We start from the raw sequence: 24,693 nt of genomic DNA on the forward strand, positions 1-24,693 counted from the left end.
TCAGGGCAGGACGTTTGGCAGAGCTCTGGAACACCTGAGCAGGTCTATTGTTGGTCTCACATTAGGCGTTTACCTGCTGGGATTTTTAACATTTTAATGGGCTGTCAGAATCACAAAGGCTGGCAGATCACAAACACCTATGAAGGGAATATGATATATGAGAAGAGCATATGTGCATATTATTTATGAGAGGAGGTTTGCCATGAATAATACACTGGAACGCACACACACACACACACCTACCTGATCCTCTCGAAATTAAAGAGGTTTATCCTCTTGAAATTTAAATGCCTTGACTCTAGCCCTTGGCTGACTTCACTGGCTGTGAACCAAACAATCTAAACGATCAGGAGAGGCGGCGAGATTATTTAAACCAATTTGTGACATTTCGGATTCCAAGAGCATTATGGCCACCAACACGTAATGACTTCAGCAACCACAGAAGTCCTAAGCCGAGGGTGACCACCATCAGTCCGCCGCCTTCAACCCGACCATTGCGTGAGGCACGGTGGAGGCCTCCCGGCTGGAGCCGATGGGGGTTGTTTTCCAGGGGCCTGCTGTCTGTGTTTCTCTCCTGGCTCTGGGTGAGATGGTGGCTGCACTCTTCACCATGCCTGTGCGGAGGTTCTAAGTGCTGAACATCGTGCAGTGCTGTCAGCAGAGCTAATGCGTGACCAAGTGAGCAGCTCCACCTGGATGCCCATTCTACTCCTCTGCCCACACCTCCACCTGCTCCGCCTTAACCCTTCAGCTGCCCTACGCTTGGGTGCACACACTCACTCGCTACATCTGAACGGCTTGCGCTCCAGAGAACGGCTAATAAGCACTAGTAGAGCATTTTTCGAGTATCTCAGTCTTGGTCGCTAAAAACACATGAACCGTCGAGCTTTCCAGTAGGTCATCGTATAGCTGATTGGTGCCCCTTTATATGTGCAGCTGTGGCCCATTTAAGCACTTTATATGCGCAGCTGTGGCCAGGAATCGGGGGCTCCTCTTCACTCGTTCCACTGGTGTCAAAGACGTTCCAGATTTGGGTAATACCATCATAAACGCTGCTCTCCACACACGATTGAGCTGGATCTGCCCGAGCTGCAAAGCTCTTCCGTTATTTGTGTGCAGGAGTCGATGGCTGTGGCCTAAAGCTATTACTGAACTATCTGAAACGTCTAGCCGTGCAGGAAAGAGCGAGGAAAACAGACTGCGTTACTCACGCCTCTGAAACAGCAAGTCCTGTCTGGTCTGCCTGAACAACAAATGCAGTGCTTCAGAACCAGCGCCTCAAAAGGCCTCCAGCTGGGAGCGCCAGGATTAAACTCTTGTGCGGAAGCCTCTGTCTGCCAGGACCAAAAGAAGGAGCACTTTCATTTGTCTGTCACAAAGTCTGCCGAGAATGAGCCACACATTTTTGCCGCAACTGCTCTGGGTCAGTCCCACCAGGCCCCCGTCCACTTCCAAGGGCTTTTGAGGAGCCCGTTCCACTGAAGGCTCCATCCGTCTTGCGTTCCTAAAGGCTGAGAGTGAGTGAGCCCTAGGCTCGGTGGGGCAGGGAGGCCTCTGTTGAAGGGTGTCTACATTCTGAAGAATCGCAGGGCTCCATTTAGTGCCATTTGTGAACACAGTCTTTCTCAGCGCATCCGAAAGACGAAGGATGAAGCAGCTGAAATATTTACAGGGGACCCGCGGGTCCTTAAAAAGTCTTAATGTCTTAAATTTAGTTTTACATATTCAAGGTCTAAAAATGTCTTAAAATGTCTGGAATTTTAGGAGGGGAGGCATTAAGTAAGTGTGTTGCCTAGTTTTTCTGTTTCATTTTACTGATGTATATCCCACAATAATGGAAACAGTGGTGGAAACAGCAGACGATGCTTTAGCTGCCTAGCAAGCTGCTTTTCTTATTTGAGGGGTGCGGCGGGGAACAACAATACAAGGATGCAAACATGGGTAAATGTCCATTCAGTGAAGTGACTGGAGGATGAAAACATATTGTGGCTGGCTGAAAGCCTTCCAATGATTCGTATGAGGCGCGATATGAACTTGCCGGTACAATGGGCTGTAAAGCGCTGGATTCTCATATGAAATCTGAAAAACACAAGCGATATGATAGCACTCGTAATAGTAATATGCATATCGAGTCATTCGCTGCTAACTGCATTTTAACTGTAAGTGCCAAAAATGATTTGTCTACTGTGGTAGGGCGACCAAACGTCCGTATTTCCCGGGACGTATTTCACGTCCTGTGAGGAAATGTCCTGGTTTTTAAATGACCTTCATTGGACCATTACAATGTAAATGTACAGGCACTAGGGCCCTGTGCACGGCGCTGCATGTGCCGTAATCCCTGAGCCGCGTCAAGCTGGTTTATACATGACGAGGTTCCGCGTGTCGACAATGACGCGTGAGGTCGTGCACACCACCCCCCCCCCCCCCCCCCCCCCCGTCAATAATTTACACTCGCCACCCCCTCCAAATCTCACTCCAGGCGATCTTGTAAAGTTGGCAACCCTGGTATTATTTTTTTCTTGTCAGAGGTATTAAAAAGGTCTTAAAAGTCATTGAAGTTGAGATTTTAAAATGTGCAGATACCCTGATTTAACAACAATACAAATTACTGTAAAGCGTGTGTGTGTAGGTGCGTGGATGCAGGTGTGTTCAGCTTAGCAAAAAATAAAATAAAAAAATGAAAAGTGGGTTCTGACTATTTTGAAGTCTTTTAGTGTTGCTCTTGTTTAGTTTGTCTTTTTGCTCTCTATCCCCACAGGAGACTCCCAGATCGGGCAGTGGTCGTCACAAGGGGTGAGCGCAAACCTTCATCTGTTCAAGGCATTCTCCTTATACTTGGACAATGAAAGAAAACCTTTGCTTTATCCATGGATTGTGATCTTTTTATGGTTCAAAAACAGCTAATATCCCTTTATACATGGATTATGTGATCTTTTAAAGGTTCAAAACCTGACAAATTTCTTTTCAGAAGCAGCCTCAGAAAACTATGGAAAAAAGCATTCTGTTGTCTAAACAGCTCAATTTTCTGTTTGTTCCAGCTCAATTTGAGCTTTCTGGAATGATGGCATGACACCCGTGGGCTCTCTCTCTCTCTCTCTCTCTCTCGCGCCTCTCTCTCTCGTCTGCTCTCTCTCTCTGTATTGATATGGGCAGTGGTGAGTCAGTAGCATGAGGATTGATATGAGCAGGGAAATAATGTATGTAGTATGATCGTATGCTGTGGACATCAGTACAGTAGTGGGGGAACTAGTGTGGTGTGGACATCAGTACAGTAGTGGGGGAACTAGTGTGGCGTGGACATCAGTACAGTAGTGGGGGAACTAGTGTGGACATCAGTACAGTAGTGGGGGAACTAGTGTGGTGTGGACATCAGTGCAGTAGTGGGGGAACTAGTGTGGCGTGGACATCAGTACAGTAGTGGGGGAACTAGTGTGGCGTGGACATCAGTACAGTAGTGGGGGAACTAGTGTGGCGTGGACATCAGTACAGTAGTGGGGGAACTAGTGTGGCGTGGACATCAGTACAGTAGTGGGGGAACTAGTGTGGTGTGGACATCAGTACAGTAGTGGGGGAACTAGTGTGGCGTGGACATCAGTACAGTAGTGGGGGAACTAGTGTGGTGTGGACATCAGTACAGTAGTGGGGGAACTAGTGTGGCGTGGACATCAGTACAGTAGTGGGGGAACTAGTGTGGCGTGGACATCAGTACAGTAGTGGGGGAACTAGTGTGGTGTGGACATCAGTACAGTAGTGGGGGAACTAGAGTGGTGTGGACATCAGTACAGTAGTGGGGGAACTAGTGTGGTGTGGACATCAGTACAGTAGTGGGGGAACTAGAGTGGTGTGGACATTAGTACAGTAGTGGGGGAACTAGTGTGGTGTGGACATCAGTACAGTAGTGGGGGAACTAGAGTGGTGTGGACATCAGTGCAGTAGTGGGGGGGAACTAGAGTGGTGTGGACATCAGTACAGTAGTGGGGGAACTAGAGTGGTGTGGACATCAGTGCAGTAGTGGGGGAACTAGTGTGGTGTGGACATCAGTACAGTAGTGGGGGAACTAGTGTGGTGTGGACATCAGTACAGTAGTGGGGGAACTAGTGTGGTGTGGACATCAGTAGAGTAGTGGGGGAACTAGAGTGGTGTGGACATCAGTGCAGTAGTGGGGGAACTAGTGTGGTGTGGACATCAGTACAGTAGTGGGGGAACTAGTGTGGCGTGGACATCAGTACAGTAGTGGGGGAACTAGAGTGGTGTGGACATCAGTGCAGTAGTGGGGGAACTAGTGTGGTGTGGACATCAGTACAGTAGTGGGGGAACTAGAGTGGTGTGGACATTAGTACAGTAGTGGGGGAACTAGTGTGGACATCAGTACAGTAGTGGGGGAACTAGTGTGGTGTGGACATCAGTGCAGTAGTGGGGGAACTAGTGTGGCGTGGACATCAGTACAGTAGTGGGGGAACTAGTGTGGCGTGGACATCAGTACAGTAGTGGGGGAACTAGTGTGGCGTGGACATCAGTACAGTAGTGGGGGAACTAGTGTGGTGTGGACATCAGTACAGTAGTGGGGGAACTAGAGTGGTGTGGACATCAGTACAGTAGTGGGGGAACTAGTGTGGTGTGGACATCAGTACAGTAGTGGGGGAACTAGAGTGGTGTGGACATTAGTACAGTAGTGGGGGAACTAGAGTGGTGTGGACATCAGTACAGTAGTGGGGGAACTAGAGTGGTGTGGACATCAGTGCAGTAGTGGGGGAACTAGTGTGGTGTGGACATCAGTACAGTAGTGGGGGAACTAGAGTGGTGTGGACATCAGTACAGTAGTGGGGGAACTAGAGTGGTGTGGACATCAGTGCAGTAGTGGGGGAACTAGTGTGGACATCAGTGCAGTAGTGGGGGAACTAGTTTGGAAACTAGTGTGGACATCAGTGCAGTAGTGGGGGAACTAGTGTGGTGTGGACATCAGTACAGTAGTGGGGGAACTAGTGTGGTGTGGACATCAGTACAGTAGTGGGGGAGCTGGTGTGGACATCAGTACAGTAGTGGGGGAACTAGTGTGGTGTGGACATCAGTGCAGTAGTGGGGGAACTAGTGTGGTGTGGACATCAGTGCAGTAGTGGGGGAACTAGTGTGGACATCAGTACAGTAGTGGGGGAACTAGTGTGGTGTGGACATCAGTGCAGTAGTGGGGGAACTAGTGTGGTGTGGACATCAGTGCAGTAGTGGGGGAACTAGTGTGGTGTGGACATCAGTACAGTAGTGGGGGAACTAGAGTGGTGTGGACATCAGTACAGTAGTGGGGGAACTAGAGTGGTGTGGACATCAGTGCAGTAGTGGGGGAACTAGTGTGGACATCAGTGCAGTAGTGGGGGAACTAGTTTGGAAACTAGTGTGGACATCAGTGCAGTAGTGGGGGAACTAGTGTGGTGTGGACATCAGTACAGTAGTGGGGGAACTAGTGTGGTGTGGACATCAGTACAGTAGTGGGGGAGCTGGTGTGGACATCAGTACAGTAGTGGGGGAACTAGTGTGGTGTGGACATCAGTGCAGTAGTGGGGGAACTAGTGTGGTGTGGACATCAGTGCAGTAGTGGGGGAACTAGTGTGGACATCAGTACAGTAGTGGGGGAACTAGTGTGGACATCAGTACAGTAGTGGGGGAACTAGTGTGGACATCAGTACAGTAGTGGGGGAACTAGTGTGGACATCAGTGCAGTAGTGGGGGAACTAGTGTGGACATCAGTGCAGTAGTGGGGGAACTAGTGTGGACATCAGTGCAGTAGTGGGGGAACTAGTGTGGCGTGGACATCAGTACAGTAGTGGGGGAACTAGTGTGGCGTGGACATCAGTACAGTAGTGGGGGAACTAGTGTGGCGTGGACATCAGTACAGTAGTGGGGGAACTAGTGTGGCGTGGACATCAGTACAGTAGTGGGGGAACTAGTGTGGCGTGGACATCAGTACAGTAGTGGGGGAACTAGTGTGGACATCAGTACAGTAGTGGGGGAACTAGTGTGGACATCAGTACAGTAGTGGGGGAACTAGTGTGGACATCAGTGCAGTAGTGGGGGAACTAGTGTGGACATCAGTGCAGTAGTGGGGGAACTAGTGTGGCGTGGACATCAGTGCAGTAGTGGGGGAACTAGTGTGGCGTGGACATCAGTAGAGTAGTGGGGGAACTAGTGTGGCGTGGACATCAGTAGAGTAGTGGGGGAACTAGTGTGGCGTGGACATCAGTACAGTAGTGGGGGAACTAGTGTGGCGTGGACATCAGTACAGTAGTGGGGGAACTAGTGTGGCGTGGACATCAGTACAGTAGTGGGGGAACTAGTGTGGCGTGGACATCAGTACAGTAGTGGGGGAACTAGTGTGGCGTGGACATCAGTACAGTAGTGGGGGAACTAGTGTGGACATCAGTACAGTAGTGGGGGAACTAGTGTGGACATCAGTGCAGTAGTGGGGGAACTAGTGTGGACATCAGTGCAGTAGTGGGGGAACTAGTGTGGCGTGGACATCTGTACAGTAGTGGGGGAACTAGTGTGGCGTGGACATCAGTACAGTAGTGGGGGAACTAGTGTGGTGTGGACATCAGTACAGTAGTGGGGGGACATCAGTATGATGAAATTTACTTTAAATTAATAACCATTAAAATTAAATCAAATGTAGGGATGCACCGAAATGAAAATTCTTAGCCGAAACCGAAAATGAGAAAACCAAGGCCGAAAACCGAAACACCGAAATACATTATGCCAATTATTAGTAACATTGGATTTATGGCTAACCTCACTAAAATCAAAGCATTGCTATTCAAAGAATAAATCAACTACAAAATTTGATTTGAAAATATGTATTTAGCACTGACATTACAGTAATGCATATTATAAAATAAAATTAGTGGTGGGCCGTTAACGGCGATAACGCTGACAATGGCCGACCACTAATTAAATTTAACTCGCTTCCAGACCGTTTTTATCTGAGAGGATAAATATATGTATTTTATACGTTAAATTTAATTATAACTGACTGACATGAAAGATAAATATAAATTCTCTCATAAAAACGTGACGTGAGTTGCAACAACATTAAACAGCTCAGGTAAACGCTTCTGAGAAATGTCGTCTGCTCGGCAAAACATAACGGGGCTCAATGTTCTGTATTAGCCTACGAAATCCCACATCCTCTACGACAGAGAACGGCTGATCGTCTAAGGCAACGAGTTCCATAATTTTTGGTGTAATGTCCTTTGCCTTGGCGCCATCACTGGAAAACTTTTTTGCTAGCTTTATCCAAATAAACACGTGCAGGCGATTTTTGCTTGCGTCATCACAACACATTGTTTCGGCCGTGTTGTTTCGGTGATGAAAGTATTTCGGCTGAAAACCGAAAATGCAAATTTAAGCCATTTCGGCCCGAAAATTTTCGGTGGCCGAATTTTCGGTGCATCCCTAATCAAATGCATATAAAACTAATAAAAAACAAAATGGTGAAGAGAAAAATGTAATAGAAATATAATTCCTGTTAATTATGTGGATAATGAACAAGTCAAGTCAAATTTATTTATATAGCTCTTTTTACAACACATGTTGTCACAAAGCAGCTTTACAATCGTATGGGTCCAGATCCCTAATGAGTAAGCCAAAGGCGACAGTGGCGAGGAAAAACTCCCTATGGTGGTGGGGATTAGGAAGAAACCTCGGGAGGACCAAGACTCGAAAGGGAACCCATCCTCCATTGGGCGGCCCGTTAGCACAAGTCCGTGGTCGCAGGTTGGTTCCAAAGTTCCACAGCAAGTCAAGACTCCTGTTCCCCAGCCAAGCAGCTTCAGTCCCCTCGGTGCAGGCGGTGGGCCTCAGGCAGGCCAGCATCAGCACGACCCTCTGTGGCAACGGCTCATCCAACCCCGGCATCAGTACATCCACCGGCAAGCCAGACCATCTCCCAGGTGCCTGCAGGTGCCTGTATCCAATCGTCTTGGGTGGAGGCATGCAAGAAGATAGAAATACAGACTGAGTGGACATGAATTTAAACCACCATTGATTTAAATGTACATAGCTCACGTGCCAGTGATGAGCATGTGGCTCCAGCAGGCTAATCTATAGCAGCATAACTAAAGGGAGGTGTTCAGAGGTGACTACAGGCATGAGGGCTCACTGAGACATTGCTTTACAGTCAAGTCATTGTCACAAATAGAGTGATGCCATGACACAGCTGGATGACGGCATCAACATCTCAGATTACCAGAAATCTCAACGTCTGGGGCCCCCTGAACCCCACACCTTACAAGGGGAACTAGTCAAGAATCAGTTTTTTTTCTGCAGCCATAAGTTCTGTGCAGGTCCAAAAGTCTGGAGCAGCACTGCATATTTACTGCCTGTTCCTGACTGCCCACATGCTTATGGATCCAGTTTCCACCAGGTGCTGGTAGTGAATGTAATTTTGGTTAATGTGCTGTCGTAAATGAAGGATGTGAGTAACCAGGCGAATCAGCAGGTAGTGTGGGCAGGATATTTATCCCAGTCATGTGACCCAGAGATCTGTCATGTGACCCAGAGATCTGTCCGTCCTTAATGGCTACCACCACCACCACCGATCTGGGAAGAGAGCCGGGCACTGGTATATCTCCAGTGTTTGCACTGATGAGTCCTGTATCACAGTTCAAAGGTCCTTTATCCCTGAATGTAATGGAGTTGGTGTGGGAGAGAGCAGCTCACGCCCCTCTGCACTGTGTGGAATCAAAACGTAATCAGTGGATCTGTGTGTTACACATTAATCACTGTAATTCAGGGGAAATTCAGGACATGGGACACTGCAAAAAGAAAAAAAGAAAAAAAAGCTTTATGATTTATTGGTGTGTTAGATGAAGCCTGCTGTTTGTAATTAGACCATGTGTAATTATAATGTATTGAGTGTTTATTACTGTAAATAATACATTACTATGAAGGAAATTGTAATAATTGATTCCAGAGAACAAACCGTTTGTGTGATCGTTTGTATCGGCTTCAGTGTCTACGAAGATTTTTTTTTTTGTCACCTCCACACCAAATTCACACTCTCACTTCGGCACCCGTCAGTCTTTAAACCTGCTTGAAAATTATTATTTTACTCTTGTTTTCACAGAGCCATTGCCCCACCCCATATGTGTGTGTACCAGCTCCACCTGCCCCACCTGCCCCACCAGCTCCACCTGCCCCACCAGCTCCACCAGCCCCACCTGCCCCACCAGCTCCACCAACCCCACCTAGCCTACCAGGCCCACCTGCCCCACCAGCTCCACCTGCCCCACCAACCCCACCTAGCCCACCAGCCCCACCTAGCCCACCTGCTCCACCAGCTCCACCTACCCCACCAGCTCCACCTGCCCCACCAGCTCCACCTGCCCCACCAACCCCACCAGCTCCACCAGCTCCACCAACCCCACCTAGCCCACCTGCCCCACCAGCCCCACCAACCCCACCTAGCCCACCAGCCCCACCTAGCCCACCTGCCCCACCTGCTCCACCAGCTCCACCTACCCCACCAGCTCCACCTACCCCACCAGCTCCACCTGCCCCACCTAGCCCACCAGCTCCACCTACCCCACCTACCCCACCAGCTCCACCTACCCCACCTGCCCCACCAGCTCCACCTGCCCCACCAGCTCCACCTACCCCACCAGCTCCACCTGCCCCACCTACCCCACCAGCTCCACCAGCTCCACCATCTCATCAAAGCGGTGCAGCACGGGGCTCCTGTCGACCCATCTGCCTGACCGCCCTCCCCTGCCCACCCCCTCTCTCCTTTGCCCCCAGTCTGCTGGGCGACAGCTATTTGTCTGGGAATTGCTTTTTAAACATTAAAAGGACAGAGTGTGGGAGTGCATCGGACACAGATATTAGCCACCCAGAGGGCGCACTCTGCCGGCCGGCCCAGGGAGCTTTTCAGGTTTTGTTTGTGGGACTTGTCCCCTGGCTGAAGAGAGAACTTAAACAAGAATATAAACATAAACAACATGGGGTTTAAGAACAAATAAGAGGAGCCTCTGGACAGCCCAGCTAAGACTCTCCTCCCTACACAACTGGTTAGGCTGAAGCAGGACTGACCCTGATGAAATCACAGCAGAGTCTCTGCTGTGGGGCAACTTTGCCCTCTCTGATAACTGAAAGATCTGTGGTAACTGTGATGCGTGTTACTGTGGTCTGATCTGTGGTAACTGTGATGCGTGTTACTGTGGTCTGATCTGTGGTAACTGTGATGCGTGTTACTGTGGTCTGATCTGTGGTAACTGTGATGCGTGTTACTGTGGTCTGATGTGTGGTAACTGATGCGCGTTACTGTGGTCTGATCTGTGGTAACTGTGATGCGCGTTACTGTGGTCTGATCTGTGGTAACTGTGATGCGCGTTACTGTGGTCTGATCTGTGGTAACTGTGATGCGCGTTACTGTGGTCTGATCTGTGGTAACTGTCATGCGTGTTACTGTGCTCTGATCTGTGGTAACTGTCATGCGTGTTACTGTGCTCTGATCTGTGGTAACTGTCATGCCTGTTATCTATTCCATTTGCACAACAGCAGGTGAAATTGATTCACAATTAGTGTTGCTTCCTAACTGAACAGGTTGGTTTCACAGAAGTGTGGTTGACTTGGAGTTATATTGTGTTGTTTAAGTGTTCCCTTTATTTTTTTTGAGCAGTATATATATGTATGTGTATGTATGTATGTATGTGTCCACCCTTTGCAGCTAGAACAGCTTTAGCTCCCTTTATGGGGATCTTTGAGGTCACATACTGATGTTGGATGAGAATGTCTGGCTTTCAGGCCATGTCTTGGTATGCTGAGGCATTCAGAGTTCCTTTCACTGGAACTAAGGGGCCAAGCAGAGCTCCTGAAAAACAACCACACACTATAATAATCCCCCCCCCACTTTGCACTTGGCACAATGCAGTCAGACAATGCAGTCTCCTGGCAACTGCCAAACCCAGACTCATCCATCAGATTGTCTGATGAAGAAGCGTGATTCATCACTCCAGAGAACACACCTCCACTGCTCTAGAGTCCAGTGGCGGTGTGCTTTACACCACTGCATCTGACGCTTTGCGTCACACTTGTTGATGTTTGGCTTGGATGAAGTTGCTCATCCATGTAAACCCATTCCATGAAGCTATCTCCACTGTTCTTGAGTTAATCTGAAGGCCACATGAAGTTTGGATGTCTGTAGTGATTGACTCTGCAGAAAAGTTGGCGACCTCTTCACACTTTGTGCTTCAGCATCCGCTGACCCCGCTCTGTCAGTTTACGTGTCCTACCACTTCATGGCTGAGTTGCTGTCGTTCCCAAACACCTCCATTTGCTTAAAATGCAGCTGACAGTTGACGAAAATTTCACAACTGGATTTGTTGCACAGGTGGCATCCTATCACAGTTCTACGCTGGATTTCACTGAGCTCCTGAGAGCGACCCATTCTTTCACTAATGTTCAGGTGCATGCCTACACACACACACACACACACACACACACACACACGAGGGAGCGAGGGAGGGAGGGAGAGAGAGCTGCATGTTTGATAGCTGCACCATCTTTTAAACTCGCCTCTGGTCCACATGGAAATGACTAACCCTACAAATTGGTACAACGATTCAACTCTAATGTGCACATTACATGGAACCCCAAAGCCCATTGGTTGAGCTAAATGAACACAATAGCTATCTGAGCTCTTTATCCAACACGGATGCATGAGGCACACGGCTCTCTGGTGTGAGTGGGAAGAGTCATCTTAGACCTGCTGGCTGAGAAGGCCCCTCTCCACCTCTTACCCTGGTCCTGATCATGCGACGATTTAACACCATTAGCAGTCATACATCGGTAGTCCTCCATGACCAGACATGGAAAAGGGACCCCTCCCCAATAAACTAATCGGAACACATCAACTGATGAATATCATTCAACTTTGAGTTAGTAACGAGTTTTACATCTTATTTAGCACGTTACATGCTTGGCTGTTGCCAGTGAAGGTCATAGTGAATCCCAGTATGACATAATGCCATGATATGCATTTTGTGTGTGTGTGTGTGTGTGTGTGTGTGTGTGTGTGTGTGTGAGAGAGAGATTTTCCAAATGCACTTGTTTTTCTCCTATACCAGTTTGTTGTCTTATTGAAGAGGGAGTGTCTCCTGAGTATCCTGTCACACTGGCTCATGTTGACTATGACTCTGCTGTTCTCATCATTCATGTCACACTGCCCAGCGTTTCTGGTGGCTTCAGATGTGCTTGAATATAAGTGTGACCTTGACTGCATCACTGTACGATTTACAATCTAGCAACACACAACCTTATTAGGCCCCTAGGGGTCTAGAGTGAGCGGCAGATCTTTAGAAGATGTGGGTACAGGAAGCTGGTACTGATGGGGTAAATGATGAGCTCTGGTCTGGACTTTCACATAAGCTCAGGATATCCCTCATGTACCTAGCAGTAGCTTAGTCAGTCCTTGTGAGGGAGGGAGAGAGCATGTGTAGAAGTGTGTGTGTGTGTGTGTGTGTGTGTGTGTGTGTGTGTGTGTGTGTGTGTGTGTGTGTGTGTGTGTGTGTGTGTGTGTGGGAGGGAGGGAGGGAGGGAGGGAGAGAGAGAGAGAGAGAGAAGAAGAATGTGTGTGAGAGAAGAGTAAGCAATAGTGTCTGTGGGAGATGGAGAACCATTTTCCCCCTAATTAATTTCTTCATTCACTCGGTCTTTTACATTCTATGAGCTAGGGCTGCACGATATTGGAAAAATCTGACATTGCGATATTTTTGTTTTCTGCAATATATATTGCGATATTAAACAATGCAGCTTTTCACCAGAGTTGACCAAAAATTAAGAAAAGTAGATGACCCAACAAATGGAAAAAAAGTAAATGAGATAATAACTTATGCTTATTAACTGGAGCTTGAAGTCTCCTGACGTTCCAGCATCTCTGATGTCAGTTGAGCCTTGACTTTGGGCTTGTTGTCTGCACTGATGAATTCCATCTTGAACCGAGGTTCCAAAGAAGAAGCCCAAAGTCAGCTCCTGAGTAGCTTCATCTTCATATTTCCCATTGAGGTAGTCCAAAATCTCACTCTTCAGCTTCTTTCTGTCATGTCTGTCTTCCTCTTGCCTTTGCAGTGTTAGTGTTAGAGATGAAGAACTGGCTTCACATAGGAGACACTTGCATAGTCGTCGCCTGAAAGGGCATCCGTGAAGTCCACCAGTGAGCCCAGAGTCTTAGAAATCCCAGGACATCTATGTCTTGGAATTAGATGCTGTACCTACTTTTCTGCAGACAGGACCAGTGTTAAAACCTGCTGCTCTCGTATACTGCTCATTATCATCTGTCTAGAACCCCATCTTGTTTGGCACTCTGATATGATGGAATGTGATGGTAGATTCAGTTCCTTTTGAGCTTTTCAAGAGCAACTCCCGCCTTCCAGCTGTGAGAAAAGTGACACACCAGCTTTTTGCAGACACCAGTTGATGCTGCCTTAATTTTTGACTGCATTTTCTAAGGGAAAAGACAGCACAACATACTAATTAATTCTTGGCTTTGAACCAGTATTATTATTATTATTATCATTATTATTATTATTAATTTATGGATCTCTGTGGATTTTAAAGGGGCTTTCAGGATATACATTTGTAGATTAATCGCAAGAAACATCATACACCCTACAGTCTGTATCAGACGCTCGCTAGTAACGTTAGCGTTAGCAAGGTTGACCAACTTCGCTAATACTAAAGTTTAACCGTTATTACACAAAACGTTAAGTGTTGATGTCGGTAGTTGAGGAGTTAAGTACACTCAACATGCAGAGCTGAACTGCGGCCAAAATATTTATTATAATGTTTTATACCTTAACATAGTCATAACTTACCAACAGCAAGATGCAGTCTGTGCCCAAACCACTGCAGCCTGGTCCACTTGTTCAGGGTGGCTGCCTTGACCATATTGGCTGTGTTGTCTGTTGTAATGCAGACTTGACGTCCCTCATCAAGGCTCCAAGCAGCCACTGCTTCTTTCATCCCCGTTGAGATGTTCTCACTTGTATGATCCTCCGGGAAAAATGTTGTTTGCAAACAGCGGCTTTTCTGCTGGAAATCCTCAGTAATGAAGTGGACGGTCAGACTTGTATGGGTCCATCGTCCGGCTGGACCACGTGTCTGTCGTAGCTGCATAATGGACCACATGCCTGTCGTAGCTGCATAATGGACCACATGCCTGTCGTAGCTGCATAATGGACCACGTGTCTGTCGTAGCTGCATAATGGTACACGTGTCTGTCGTAGCTGCATAATGGTACACGTGTCTGTCGTAGCTGCATATTGGTACACGTGTCTGTCGTAGCTGCATAATGGTACACGTGTCTGTCGTAGCTGCATAATGGTACACGTGTCTGTCGTAGCTGCATAATGGTACACGTGTCTGTCGTAGCTGCATAATGGTAGGCTACACGTGCAACAGCTCCGCTTCAACTTGTCTTGCTCTTCTCGTACATCTCTGGGAGGCCAGTTTGAGAAAAACATGTGCGTGACGGTATCTCATACCGCTAATCAAGTGTCTGCATAATTTTTAAAAAATCCCTCTTTGGTAACTGTGTTCATTGGTACCATATCTTTGCATCAGTGCGTCGTTTGGAACCTCGCTCAAATGGTGTGACACTAGCAAAGGCATCTACAGTGGTTTGGTGGTTAGCACGTTTGCCTCTCAGCACTGGGGTCTTGGGTTCAAGTCCCTATCTGAGTGGAGTTTCCATGTTCTCCCCGTGTCTGCGTGGGTTTCCTCCGGGATCTCCGGTTTCCTCCCACAGTCCAAAAAACATGGAGGTTAGGTAAATTGGCAGTCCCTGACAAATTCTCCATGAGTGTGTGTCTGTGTCTCTCTGTTCAATAGAAAATACTGTCTGTGTGTGTGTATGCTTGTGTGCCCAGTGGTGGATGGTGCTCTGTCACTAGGGTCTGTCCTCTCTCCCCTTCCTGCACCCCATTCAGTCCCCCAGGGGGCTGTGGATCCCGGTAGAGAGTACGCTGTGCGCAATTGGCTGCCGCTTCTTGCTGGTGTGTGTGTGTGATTGGTTGTCTGTGACTTGTACCTGTGTTAAATTGTAAAGCGCCTTGGGTATTCAGAAAGGCGCTATATAAATCGAACATTCATTCATTCATTCATTCATCTAAAACAGTTTTGGATAGCATCCAGATCTGGCTTTGTACTGGTCATGCAGAGCTTTGTGGTGGCGATTTAGATGATCAAACAAATTAGTCGTGTTGTCTCGTGTTGTGGCAACAACTGCAAGACAATGTTGCCAAATTATTTTTTGGTCAACGTCATCCTTTCGGTAGCCAAAATAGTATCTGACGTTGATTTCCTTTGTGCAATTAAATCTTGTCTTTCTGTCTTTTCCCTCTGTTCCTCAGTCATTTTGAACGTGAAGTGGGGGAGGGGCCGCTTCAGGGGTTGGCTGTTAATAATGACTGGATGCTTCACTGTGCACGCAGTGTTACTCATTGCCTTAAATAACATCGCACGTCCTGCGAAGTGACTATTGCGCATGCGCACATTGTGATGACCATGCTGAACCAATATATCGTGCAGCCCTACTTTGAGCACTCCATTAGGGATGTGGAGTACTGACAGAAAGCCACGGATCGAAAATGTCGTTTCCATTGTTGTTTTTTTTCTGCTTGTTCTAGTATGCAAAAATAGAATTTTTTTTCCCCACTGAAGTTGTTTTTCTGTGTAGGCAGGTACATTAGCTACCATTAGTGCTTTGTTATGCATTGTTGGTATATGGTTATATGGCAGTTTTGAATGCACACTGCCTTAAGTGTGTGTGTGTGTGAGATTTTTTTTGATGCATTAAAATGAGTGACTGGTCAAACACATTTGAGTTTGACTACAGTTACGGCTAGAAACAGCTTTAGGAACTTCTCAATACATGTTTGCATTTAAACCTATATAAAATTGGTATGTTCAGTCTGTGTGTGTGTGTGTGTGTGTGTGTGTGTGTGTGTGTGTGTTTCAGAGAGGAGGATGTAGGTGTGAACAGACATCGTCAGAGCCACGCCCGCCACAACCGTGAGGGTGGTGCTGTACATACAGGTCTGGAGAGAAGGACTGAGGAGCTGGAGAAGGTGTGTGTGTGTGTGTGTGTGTGTGTACGTACTTGCCCACATTTAGTCAATGGGCAAAGACATCCTTCATGTGCAGTCTTTTCTTCTTGGGACTGTGAAGCTAAAATAGCTAGAAATTATTGGAATAATCTACACTTAGTTTGCAGTATGACAGTAATCTCTCAAATGAGCAAACATTCACCATGCAGCTGATTGCTGTTAACGTGATGGGGTCTGTCATCTTGGGCAGCTGGGTGACTGGAGGTAAGGGTGATTTCAGTCTTCTCACAGGCTTTCAGTAAGCTAGTGAGAGGAACTGTCAAAAAGTTATTATAATTTATAGTTCTGGTGCGAAGCTAATGAGTTATTCAACATGGCTTGGTTGATTACGTTTGGGGTAATTCCCTCTCCAACACCACCTTTTCAAGTGCAAGAATTTACAACAGTAGCTATTATTATATAATTCTGTAATTAATAATAATATTATTACTAAAGCTATTTTAAGTTCCTAGGGTCGAGGGAGGAGGTGATATGAAGTCCAGCAGTATGAAGTCCCCTGAATGGTCCTCTGCTCTAACTGAGTGCAATTAGTCCTCTCCAACACCTTCTAGAGCTTTCTATAAAGTGTTTCTCTCTGAAACTTTGAGACCCCCCCCCCCCCACTCCACGTCTCCACAGTCTTGACCTTTCTCTCTGAGACATCTCTCTTATGAAATGCCCAAAGTTCAACCACCTTCGCTATTCAATTCCAAATGTCAGTGTGCTTTTAAAGAGGAAACCCACATGGTGGCATAAGATGCAGCTATTGATGTCCATGTCCAGACTGCTTGAATCTTACGCTGCTTAGATTATGGAACTACAAATGAATAGATTCATATAACCATAATTCATTTCATAGTTCACATTTTAGTTTACTTCATAGATTATGAGAAATGCTGTGTTTTGAAATATCATGCTGTGATTGTGCTGCAATGTCAACAAAGATTAAAGCAGTCGCTCGTGTTGATTTGTGAGCACCTGGGTTTATAAAATATGTAGTAGTGCTACTCCTAAAACACTGTGTGTGTGTGTGTGTGTGTGTGTGTGTGTGTGTGTGTGTGTGTGTGTGTGTGTGTGTGTGTGTGTGTTCATTCAGGAGCTGGCCCTGGAAAGGCAGGAGAATGCTAGACTGTTGAAAGCCCACCAGGACAAAGATGAGCTGATTGTTAAACTGAAAGAGGAGATTGACCTGTTAAACAGGGTAAGGAACGTGAGTCAGGCTTCCAGTAGGGGTGCCCCTAAAACCACCATCATGAAGTAATGTTGTATTCTTCAATTTAATTCTTGATCAGATTAGTTGGTTTAATTATTAGATCTGTAAGCCATTAGATGAGGGTTTGGGCCTACAGTATATTCACATTTGCTTTTGCCATGGCAGTGAACTGTTTATGATCTGTGTATGATGATATCCCCTAAATCTGCCCTGATAATTTCTGATGTGGTATGCCTTAGCTCTCTTGGTCATGCCTCCCTCACTCATGACAGTTTCGTTTCAAGCAGAACTGAAATAGCAACCAATTTACAACACCACTGTCTCCCCAATCATTCTCCTTATGTTCATTTGTGTCATGACTTAGCAGAAGATTATAGTTCTTCTCAGCTGTGAAGTAATGCATCCTGTAATGCAAATCTGGATGCATGGTTCTCTGCAGCTGTGCTTTTCTCTGCAGCTCAATTGGATCTGATTGGCCTTTGATCAGCACTGTAAGCTGACTGTAAGATGGGGAAATGACGTTTGGACATGGCATTCAGGGTGACTGGGACCCTGCCACTCTCAATCTGCCCCTGTTCATGTGCTGGGCTATCGTTGTTGATCTGGATTCATGCTAGCGATGTTCTAAAACCTCTGCCCTCCATGTGCTCAGTCTGGCTGATGGTGCTGATCAAAATCACATTTCATTTTTAACCAGATAAGATTACATCTCCTTAATTGTTGGATGGTTAAAGTGAATATCCGTAATATTTTTTCAGTTTTACCCTTTTTCAATACCCAACACACTCTGCAGACTGTTGCCCAACTTTCACCAACCACCCCCACCCCCCTGATGCCCCTCTCTGATCAGAGTGGTAGATTAGCTTTTAGCCTTTTGAGCATGAGCAGGAGGCATGAGGTTCTGACCCCCTTCCATGTCGTGGAAAACTGTCCAACATTCTTCGGTCCAGAGCAAACAGCACTTCAGAGGCCCCTGCCAAAAGATACAGTCAGCTATCTCCTGATGCATGTTTAGTCCAGCTAGCGCACAAGGCTGGTGACCCTATCAAGAAGGGTAAAAATGTTCATAATGCATCTGTATCTGTTTTGACTGAGAGACTGAAACATTTTTGCAATTACTTAGGGATTCTATTTTTTCATGGGAAAACAGCAATACCTTCTGCAAAAGAGCAGCAATATCTTCTAGGCCACCAGATTTTGGCAGCCCGGCAGGGTCTACAGGAAAGAAGAGCATACTTAAACTTGTCACATGACCTGGTGTCAGGCACCATCTCACCAACTACTGCAGGCTGACTCCATTAGTCTCTGTGCCCACCGGTCCCCACCAAGCCCCATCATTTACTCTTTCACGTGAAACTTCTGCCCTATCATTTAGTCTTTCACGCAAAACCTCTGCCCTATCATTTACTCTTTCACGTGAAACTTCTGCCCTATCATTTACTCTTTCACGTGAAACTTCTGCCCTATCATTTACTCTTTCACGCAAAACCTCTGCCCTATCATTTAGTCTTTCACACAAAACCTCTGCCCTATCATTTAGTCTTTCACGTGAAACTTCTGCCCCGTCATTTAGTCTTTCACGTGAAACTTCTGCCCCGTCATTTACTCTTTCACGTGAAACTTCTGCCCCGTCATTTACTCTTTCACGTGAAACTTCTGCCCCGTCATTTACTCTTTCACGCGAAACTTCTGCCCCGTCATTTACTCTTTCACGCGAAACTTCTGCCCCGTCATTTACTCTTTCACGCGAAACTTCTGCCCCGTCATTTACTCTTTCACGCGAAACTTCTGCCCCGTCATTTACTCTTTCACGCGAAACTTCTGCCCCGTCATTTACTCTTTCACGCGAAACTTCTGCCCCGTCATTTACTCTTTCACGCGAAACTTCTGCCCCGTCATTTACTCTTTCACGCGAAACTTCTGCCCCGTCATTTACTCTTTCACGCGAAACTTCTGCGTCCACTATTTCCACTCCTGAAGTCTCAGAGAGGCACGGTGGGGGCATTGGCACCAATGGGTTGGAGGCATCGTTGATGGAGCAAGGAGAAAATGAGACTTGTCACTTCCACGAGAGAGCTTTGATGAGGCAGCAGGACAGCTCATTTGTGGCTAATTGAAGCTGCTAATGTTTAATTTGGTATTATCAAGCCTGCTGGGCTGAAGGACAGATCGAGTTGTAGAACGAGCCCCTGTCTGCCTACTGTTTCCAAAGCAGCATGGCAGTATGTGGAAGCTCCAGAGACCTTCATTACTGCAGGAGTACACTTCAGAACACTTTACTTTTTAGTAAACACTTCTACTCCTTGAGACTGGAATAAACGTTGGGGGATACTAAAGGGTGATTTCTTGTCTAGGCTCGTGCTTCAGGTCACCGAAAGTGTGTTGACTTGCAATATAGTGGTGTTGTGTTGTCATCGCCTCGATGAAACAAAACCAGTTAGGGTCCCAGTCCTTAGGACCCTAAGCTGTCTTTTTCTTCATTACTTATTTAAGAAATATGACTATCTGGTCATATGATTTCCCAAGACCATCTTGATCACAGTGAGGCATAGACAAGCCCGCTAAATCACAAAATAAGTATATTGTGGCACCATCAATGCTGGGATGTTAAAAGCTACTGATCTATTCTGTGCTATTATAAACTCCCTTATCATCTGGCTCTCTCCACTCCTGTAACTTGGAAGAGCTGATTAATAGCTGAAGAACTGAATCAGATATACTGAAAAACCCAGGAATGGGCCGAGCTTTGTGATTAGTTGAGCTTTGGGCTTTGGTCACTCACTATGCATGTTTTACAGGATCTCGATGACATTGAAGATGAGAACGAGCAGCTGAAGCAGGAGAACAAGACTTTACTGAAAGTCGTCGGCCAGCTGACGAGGTAGAAGCTTGCGAGCGGAATGCATCCATCATGTCCGCACACGCCCCCAGCCCTCCCCTCCAGGGTGGCGTTGCCCAAAGAACCAGGCCCGCTTGGCCCGTCCTGTCACTCGCTTTTCCTTTTTCAGTTCCATCTTTTTGTCTACCATGGTTTTTGCTTTCTAGAAAAGGAACTGCGTGTGAAGTGAGAAACGTATGAGTTCTACTAGCAAAACCAGGAGAGCTGCAGCTCCCAGGCGCCATGGCCTTCTGCTCTCTCAACGGTATATTTAATGTAAATGTGTGTGTATATATACTGGAGCATTGAGATTTATTATGATTAACTAGGATGAAAAAAACATAACGTTGAATGTACATGCTGTATCAGATGTCCGTCTTCCTCTCAACCTCCAATTGGTTTGAGCCCTGACATTCATGTAATTTCTTTGACCAGTGTGGATGTATGGGATTTTGGGTGGGGTCGAGATGTGGGTTTTTGGGTGGCGGTGTAGGTTTTTGGGTGGGGGGGTGGGTGAGTGGTGTGGGAATGTCCTTAATGTACTGCTTGCACTGGTGAGCCTCACTAAAGCCTTTCTGTGTCACCAAAAAAATAATAAATTGGCTGTATGATGGAGATGGAGTCATCATGACAAATGTAAGGGAAAATGGGCCCTTCTCTCTGCCAAAGTAGGTGCAATACCCTCCACATGACCAGTGTCTCAAACACATTAGGTCCATTCATCTTCTGGAGAACTACAAACACCTAGTGCTTCTGAATGGTAATTGTCAATGCCAGCTCTCTCTCCAGCTGTATTGTGTATTAAGCCCTGGGGAAGCCAGTAGGCCTAATGTACAGTGCAATCACTTTTAAAATCACACAATATTTCCATTAGTGGTATAAGCCTTGGACATCTCCTGATGGAAGATGAAACATTCAGTGAGGTTTGCCATTGTCTGAAGAGCTAGTGGGCCTTGTGTGAGAAATATCATCCCTTGTCTGATGTCAATTGCATAATTCAGATGTTTACAAGCTGTTTAATATTTGCAGTATCATAGATGTAGCTATTCATGTTAGCAAGGTTTATATATGTAGCCTAGGCTTTTGCAGTGCTTCTTTAGTAATCAGATGAGCGAGGTGGTGGTGTAAAATGAGAGCTGGTCGACACTGCACTGCGTTTAAGCAGCACGGTCTCCCACCACCTCATTTACACCTCTTTGTTCCGTTTCATATGCAAAGATGAATTAGCAAAGCTAGCAGTGCATGCTGCGTAAAGGCTTCACGAGAAAATGGGGTGTGTTGGTAAGAGTGTGTGCGCGTGTCCCCCACCCCACCATTCCTTTGAATAATGCATGTACAGAAGTCATTTAATAAAAATTTGATTATCTCTACCACTCTGTGCATTTGTATTTAATGTGAAACACACGTGAGAACAATTGACAAGTTTTCAGTTTTATGACTTTATTACTGCACCACACACACACAACACACACACACACACCTTCAAAATACCAAAGAGCTTTTATTAGTTCCATGTGGCATAACCAGGTATAAATGTAGTACTCAAAAAGAAAAGGTTGTTACACCAGCACACCCTCATTGTTCAGTGGCAGAAATAAGTGTATTCTACTGAGATAATGAACTTTGCTTCAAGCTATTATCACCATTTTGTGACATTCATTTTCCATTTATTCTCTACTGAACCTGTCAGGAACTTTTCCAAGTAACATTGCACAGTGATATTTGTTAGTAAATGAGCCTTGTAAATCCATGCCAAAAATGTGGTTTCTCAGTTTTATTTAAAATGATTTGACCTTTAATTTAATCCAGCCAGCAAGCAGCATAGCTACTTCAGATACACATAATACAAGAGCTTGCACTCATAATCAAATTAAACAGATTTAAATAAACAAGGAATGAGGAATAAAATATAGAAAAATAACGGGATAAGTGACGCCATAAAAAACTATAAACCTACTGAATCAGTCTATAATCAGAAAGGCAGGAACATAAATCATTGGATTATTATAATGTTTTAATGTTAGGCTATAGTTTTAGAATATGGAGGAACAGTTATTGTACTGCAGATACCACCATACACTCTAAAAAACATTGGGTTGAAATTGACCCAAATTGGGTTATTTTCACAACCCAGCGCTGGGTCAATATTGGACAAACACAGCATTGGGTAGAATTGATCCAGCACATTGGGTTATTAACTTGACCCAGCATTTTGGGTCAAGCATTTAACCTAAATGCTATGTTATTTTAACTAGAATGCTGGGTTAATTGAGCCCAAGTTTGGGTTGTATTTTGATTACTTTTAAATGTATAATTTAGACATTACCTTAACACATACTTTACATATATATTCTTACACTTTAAAAAATACCACTTTTAAGCACCAACAATAATTATAATAATTACATTTATTATATAAAGCACATTTCTCAATAACAACAACAGCAGCAGCAAGCACAACAAGAATCTAAATAATTATAAATAAAAGTCAAAAACAAAAATTAAGACACATGAAATCTGCATTGTACATACAAATACTGCACATTGGTATGTCGGTACGCACCTAGAGCCAAAACAAATGGGTATGGTCTTGTGGCCTCGGACACGTATTCCACCATATTGGTCCCAATCTGTTGTAAACATGAAAATTGAAACATAGAATTAGTACTTTAATTTTACACCTTAATTCTAACATGATGAAATAATCCACTTTGATCAGGGATGTCCTAATCTAAGTTTTCTGTCCTTCAATTTGAAACTGATTATTGTAACACTGAGCATCAGCTGACATCGGTCCAATGTTTGCATATGTAACAACCATAGAATTTAGTCTAGAGAGAAACTTGTTAGTCTACTGAATACTGCAGTAGGCCTACTGCTTCTTAGCTTTTAATGTGACACATTTTAGTGATGCATTTCTTTTTAAATTACCATTTGCGTTTGATATTGTTTACAACTGCAACAACAAATCGATATTAATTCAATTAGTTGGCTTGACATGTGACACCCCCAACAGAAAAATAAAAACCTCATCAAAGTGAGAAACTGTTAAAACTGCTGTTAATTTGAGGTAGTAGTCTAGTTTCTCACCATGATGTGACTTTTCCGCTTTTTTAGTTTAGTATAGGGCAGTTATAAGGGCAGTCGACTGAGTGATGAGCTGATTTTTTGTCTAAACCGAGTGGCCAAATTTGCTGAAGTGTACTTACTAGTTCTTAGGTTCTCAGGTCTAATGCTGCTAGTCCACACAGGCATCCACTTCTCTGCAAGCTTCCCAGCACAGGCTGGGTGTAGAATGGCAAAGTCCTGAGCAATCTGTAGACAATTTTAATTCAATTACTTTTCCAAGTAAATTACAGATAACATTCAGTAATTCTGACTTACTATCAAGTGCATTCTGACTTTGCATATCCTACCTTTCCTGAAGTATCCAGAAGACGTGGATCCTCTCTTTCGATCTCCTCCACTGTCTTTGACCCATGCTCCCTTATCCACTTAGCTCTGTGGATGGCTGTCTGCTTCATGTATTCTTCTACTTGGTTAAGGGGTCGGATGTTATTTTTTAACCACTCCGTCAATGCCACTGCCCTCTCATCAGATATTTCAGTCTCTGTATTATGCAGAGAAAGACAATGCATTCACTGTTTGAATCCAAGTAAACACCACAAATTGTCTTGCGTTATTTCCTGACTGGAAGTAGGAAATCCTTCAAAGTCATGCATTATACAGTGTGATAAAATAATGATATTCTACACATTCACCTGAAACTAAATTTGTAGGTTTACACAAATCAGCTATATTAGCTAGTATTAATCTTTACAGCAATTAATGGCTCAGATCCTTACGCTCACTCATGTTTCCTGACTATTCCTTTCCTGTCTTGACCTATCTCTCCCCTTGACACGTGGTTTTGAGGTTTTGGCTAATTAGTGTACTTTAATGAAAACAGCAGAACCAAACATGTGAACTGTAGCATAAATGGCAAGTCACAACTGTTCATTTTCCAAAACACACCAGCCATTCTACAGTGATAATGCCATTCTGACAATACTGTCTAATAGAGGATCACATTAAAATCAGCAAGACAAGTTACCCAAAACCTTGGTATGATGACAACTACTAGTTACAGGGTTCTCCACAGGGCTAGGTCTGCACTTTCCACTATGGAGCCTCTTTCTTTTAACAATGTAGCTAGGTAACCTAGCTATGTTTAAGATAACTAATAGCCACCGCCTCACAACGTCTGTGTTCCTTATAAAATGGTAAATTGTCAATATAAAAAACACTAGTATTTTCTGTGGTATGTAAAGGCTGTGGTTTGAAGAAAATGTGGTTTAGAAATAGTTTGATGCTAGTGGGTATTAGCCTCCTAGCTTCCGTGTAAAATAAAAGCTAGCTAGCTAACGGTAGGTTAGTTAGTTAAAACTTCGGTCGCTACTCGTAACAATTGCGTGGAATTGTTATTTTAGCCCAGG

The 24,693-nt window shown here is 45.3% G+C and overlaps 1 protein-coding gene and 1 long non-coding RNA gene across 6 annotated transcripts in view; one reads left to right on the forward strand and one right to left on the reverse strand.

Moving 5' to 3' along the window:
- pawr (PRKC, apoptosis, WT1, regulator) overlaps positions 1 to 20,704 on the forward strand; it is an 84,340-nt gene extending 63,636 nt beyond the window's left edge. For 4 of the 5 annotated variants that reach the window (XM_076989757.1, XM_076989759.1, XM_076989758.1 and 1 more), the window contains exons 5-9: positions 2,759 to 2,793; positions 16,001 to 16,109; positions 17,224 to 17,328; positions 20,139 to 20,221; positions 20,386 to 20,704. In XM_076989757.1, the coding sequence (XP_076845872.1) occupies positions 2,759 to 2,793; positions 16,001 to 16,109; positions 17,224 to 17,328; positions 20,139 to 20,221; positions 20,386 to 20,419 (366 nt within the window). In that variant the 3' untranslated portion in view covers positions 20,420 to 20,704. Of the gene's footprint in view, positions 1 to 2,758; positions 2,794 to 16,000; positions 16,110 to 17,223; positions 17,329 to 20,138 lie in introns of all 5 variants that reach the window. The other variant, XM_076989761.1, reaches the window with a different exon arrangement.
- A 2,031-nt stretch (positions 20,705 to 22,735) lies between these two features.
- Positions 22,736 to 23,711, reverse strand: LOC143491071 (uncharacterized). Its single transcript, XR_013125074.1, has 3 exons — positions 23,635 to 23,711; positions 23,428 to 23,533; positions 22,736 to 22,848 (listed from the first exon to the last, which is right to left on the reverse strand). It is a non-coding gene; the product is annotated as an uncharacterized LOC143491071 (long non-coding RNA).
- Positions 23,712 to 24,693: the final 982 nt, after the last annotated feature.

The sequence above is a fragment of the Brachyhypopomus gauderio genome, unplaced genomic scaffold (genome assembly GCF_052324685.1).
Source record: "Brachyhypopomus gauderio isolate BG-103 unplaced genomic scaffold, BGAUD_0.2 sc70, whole genome shotgun sequence".
Taxonomy (NCBI): Eukaryota; Metazoa; Chordata; class Actinopteri; order Gymnotiformes; family Hypopomidae; genus Brachyhypopomus; species Brachyhypopomus gauderio.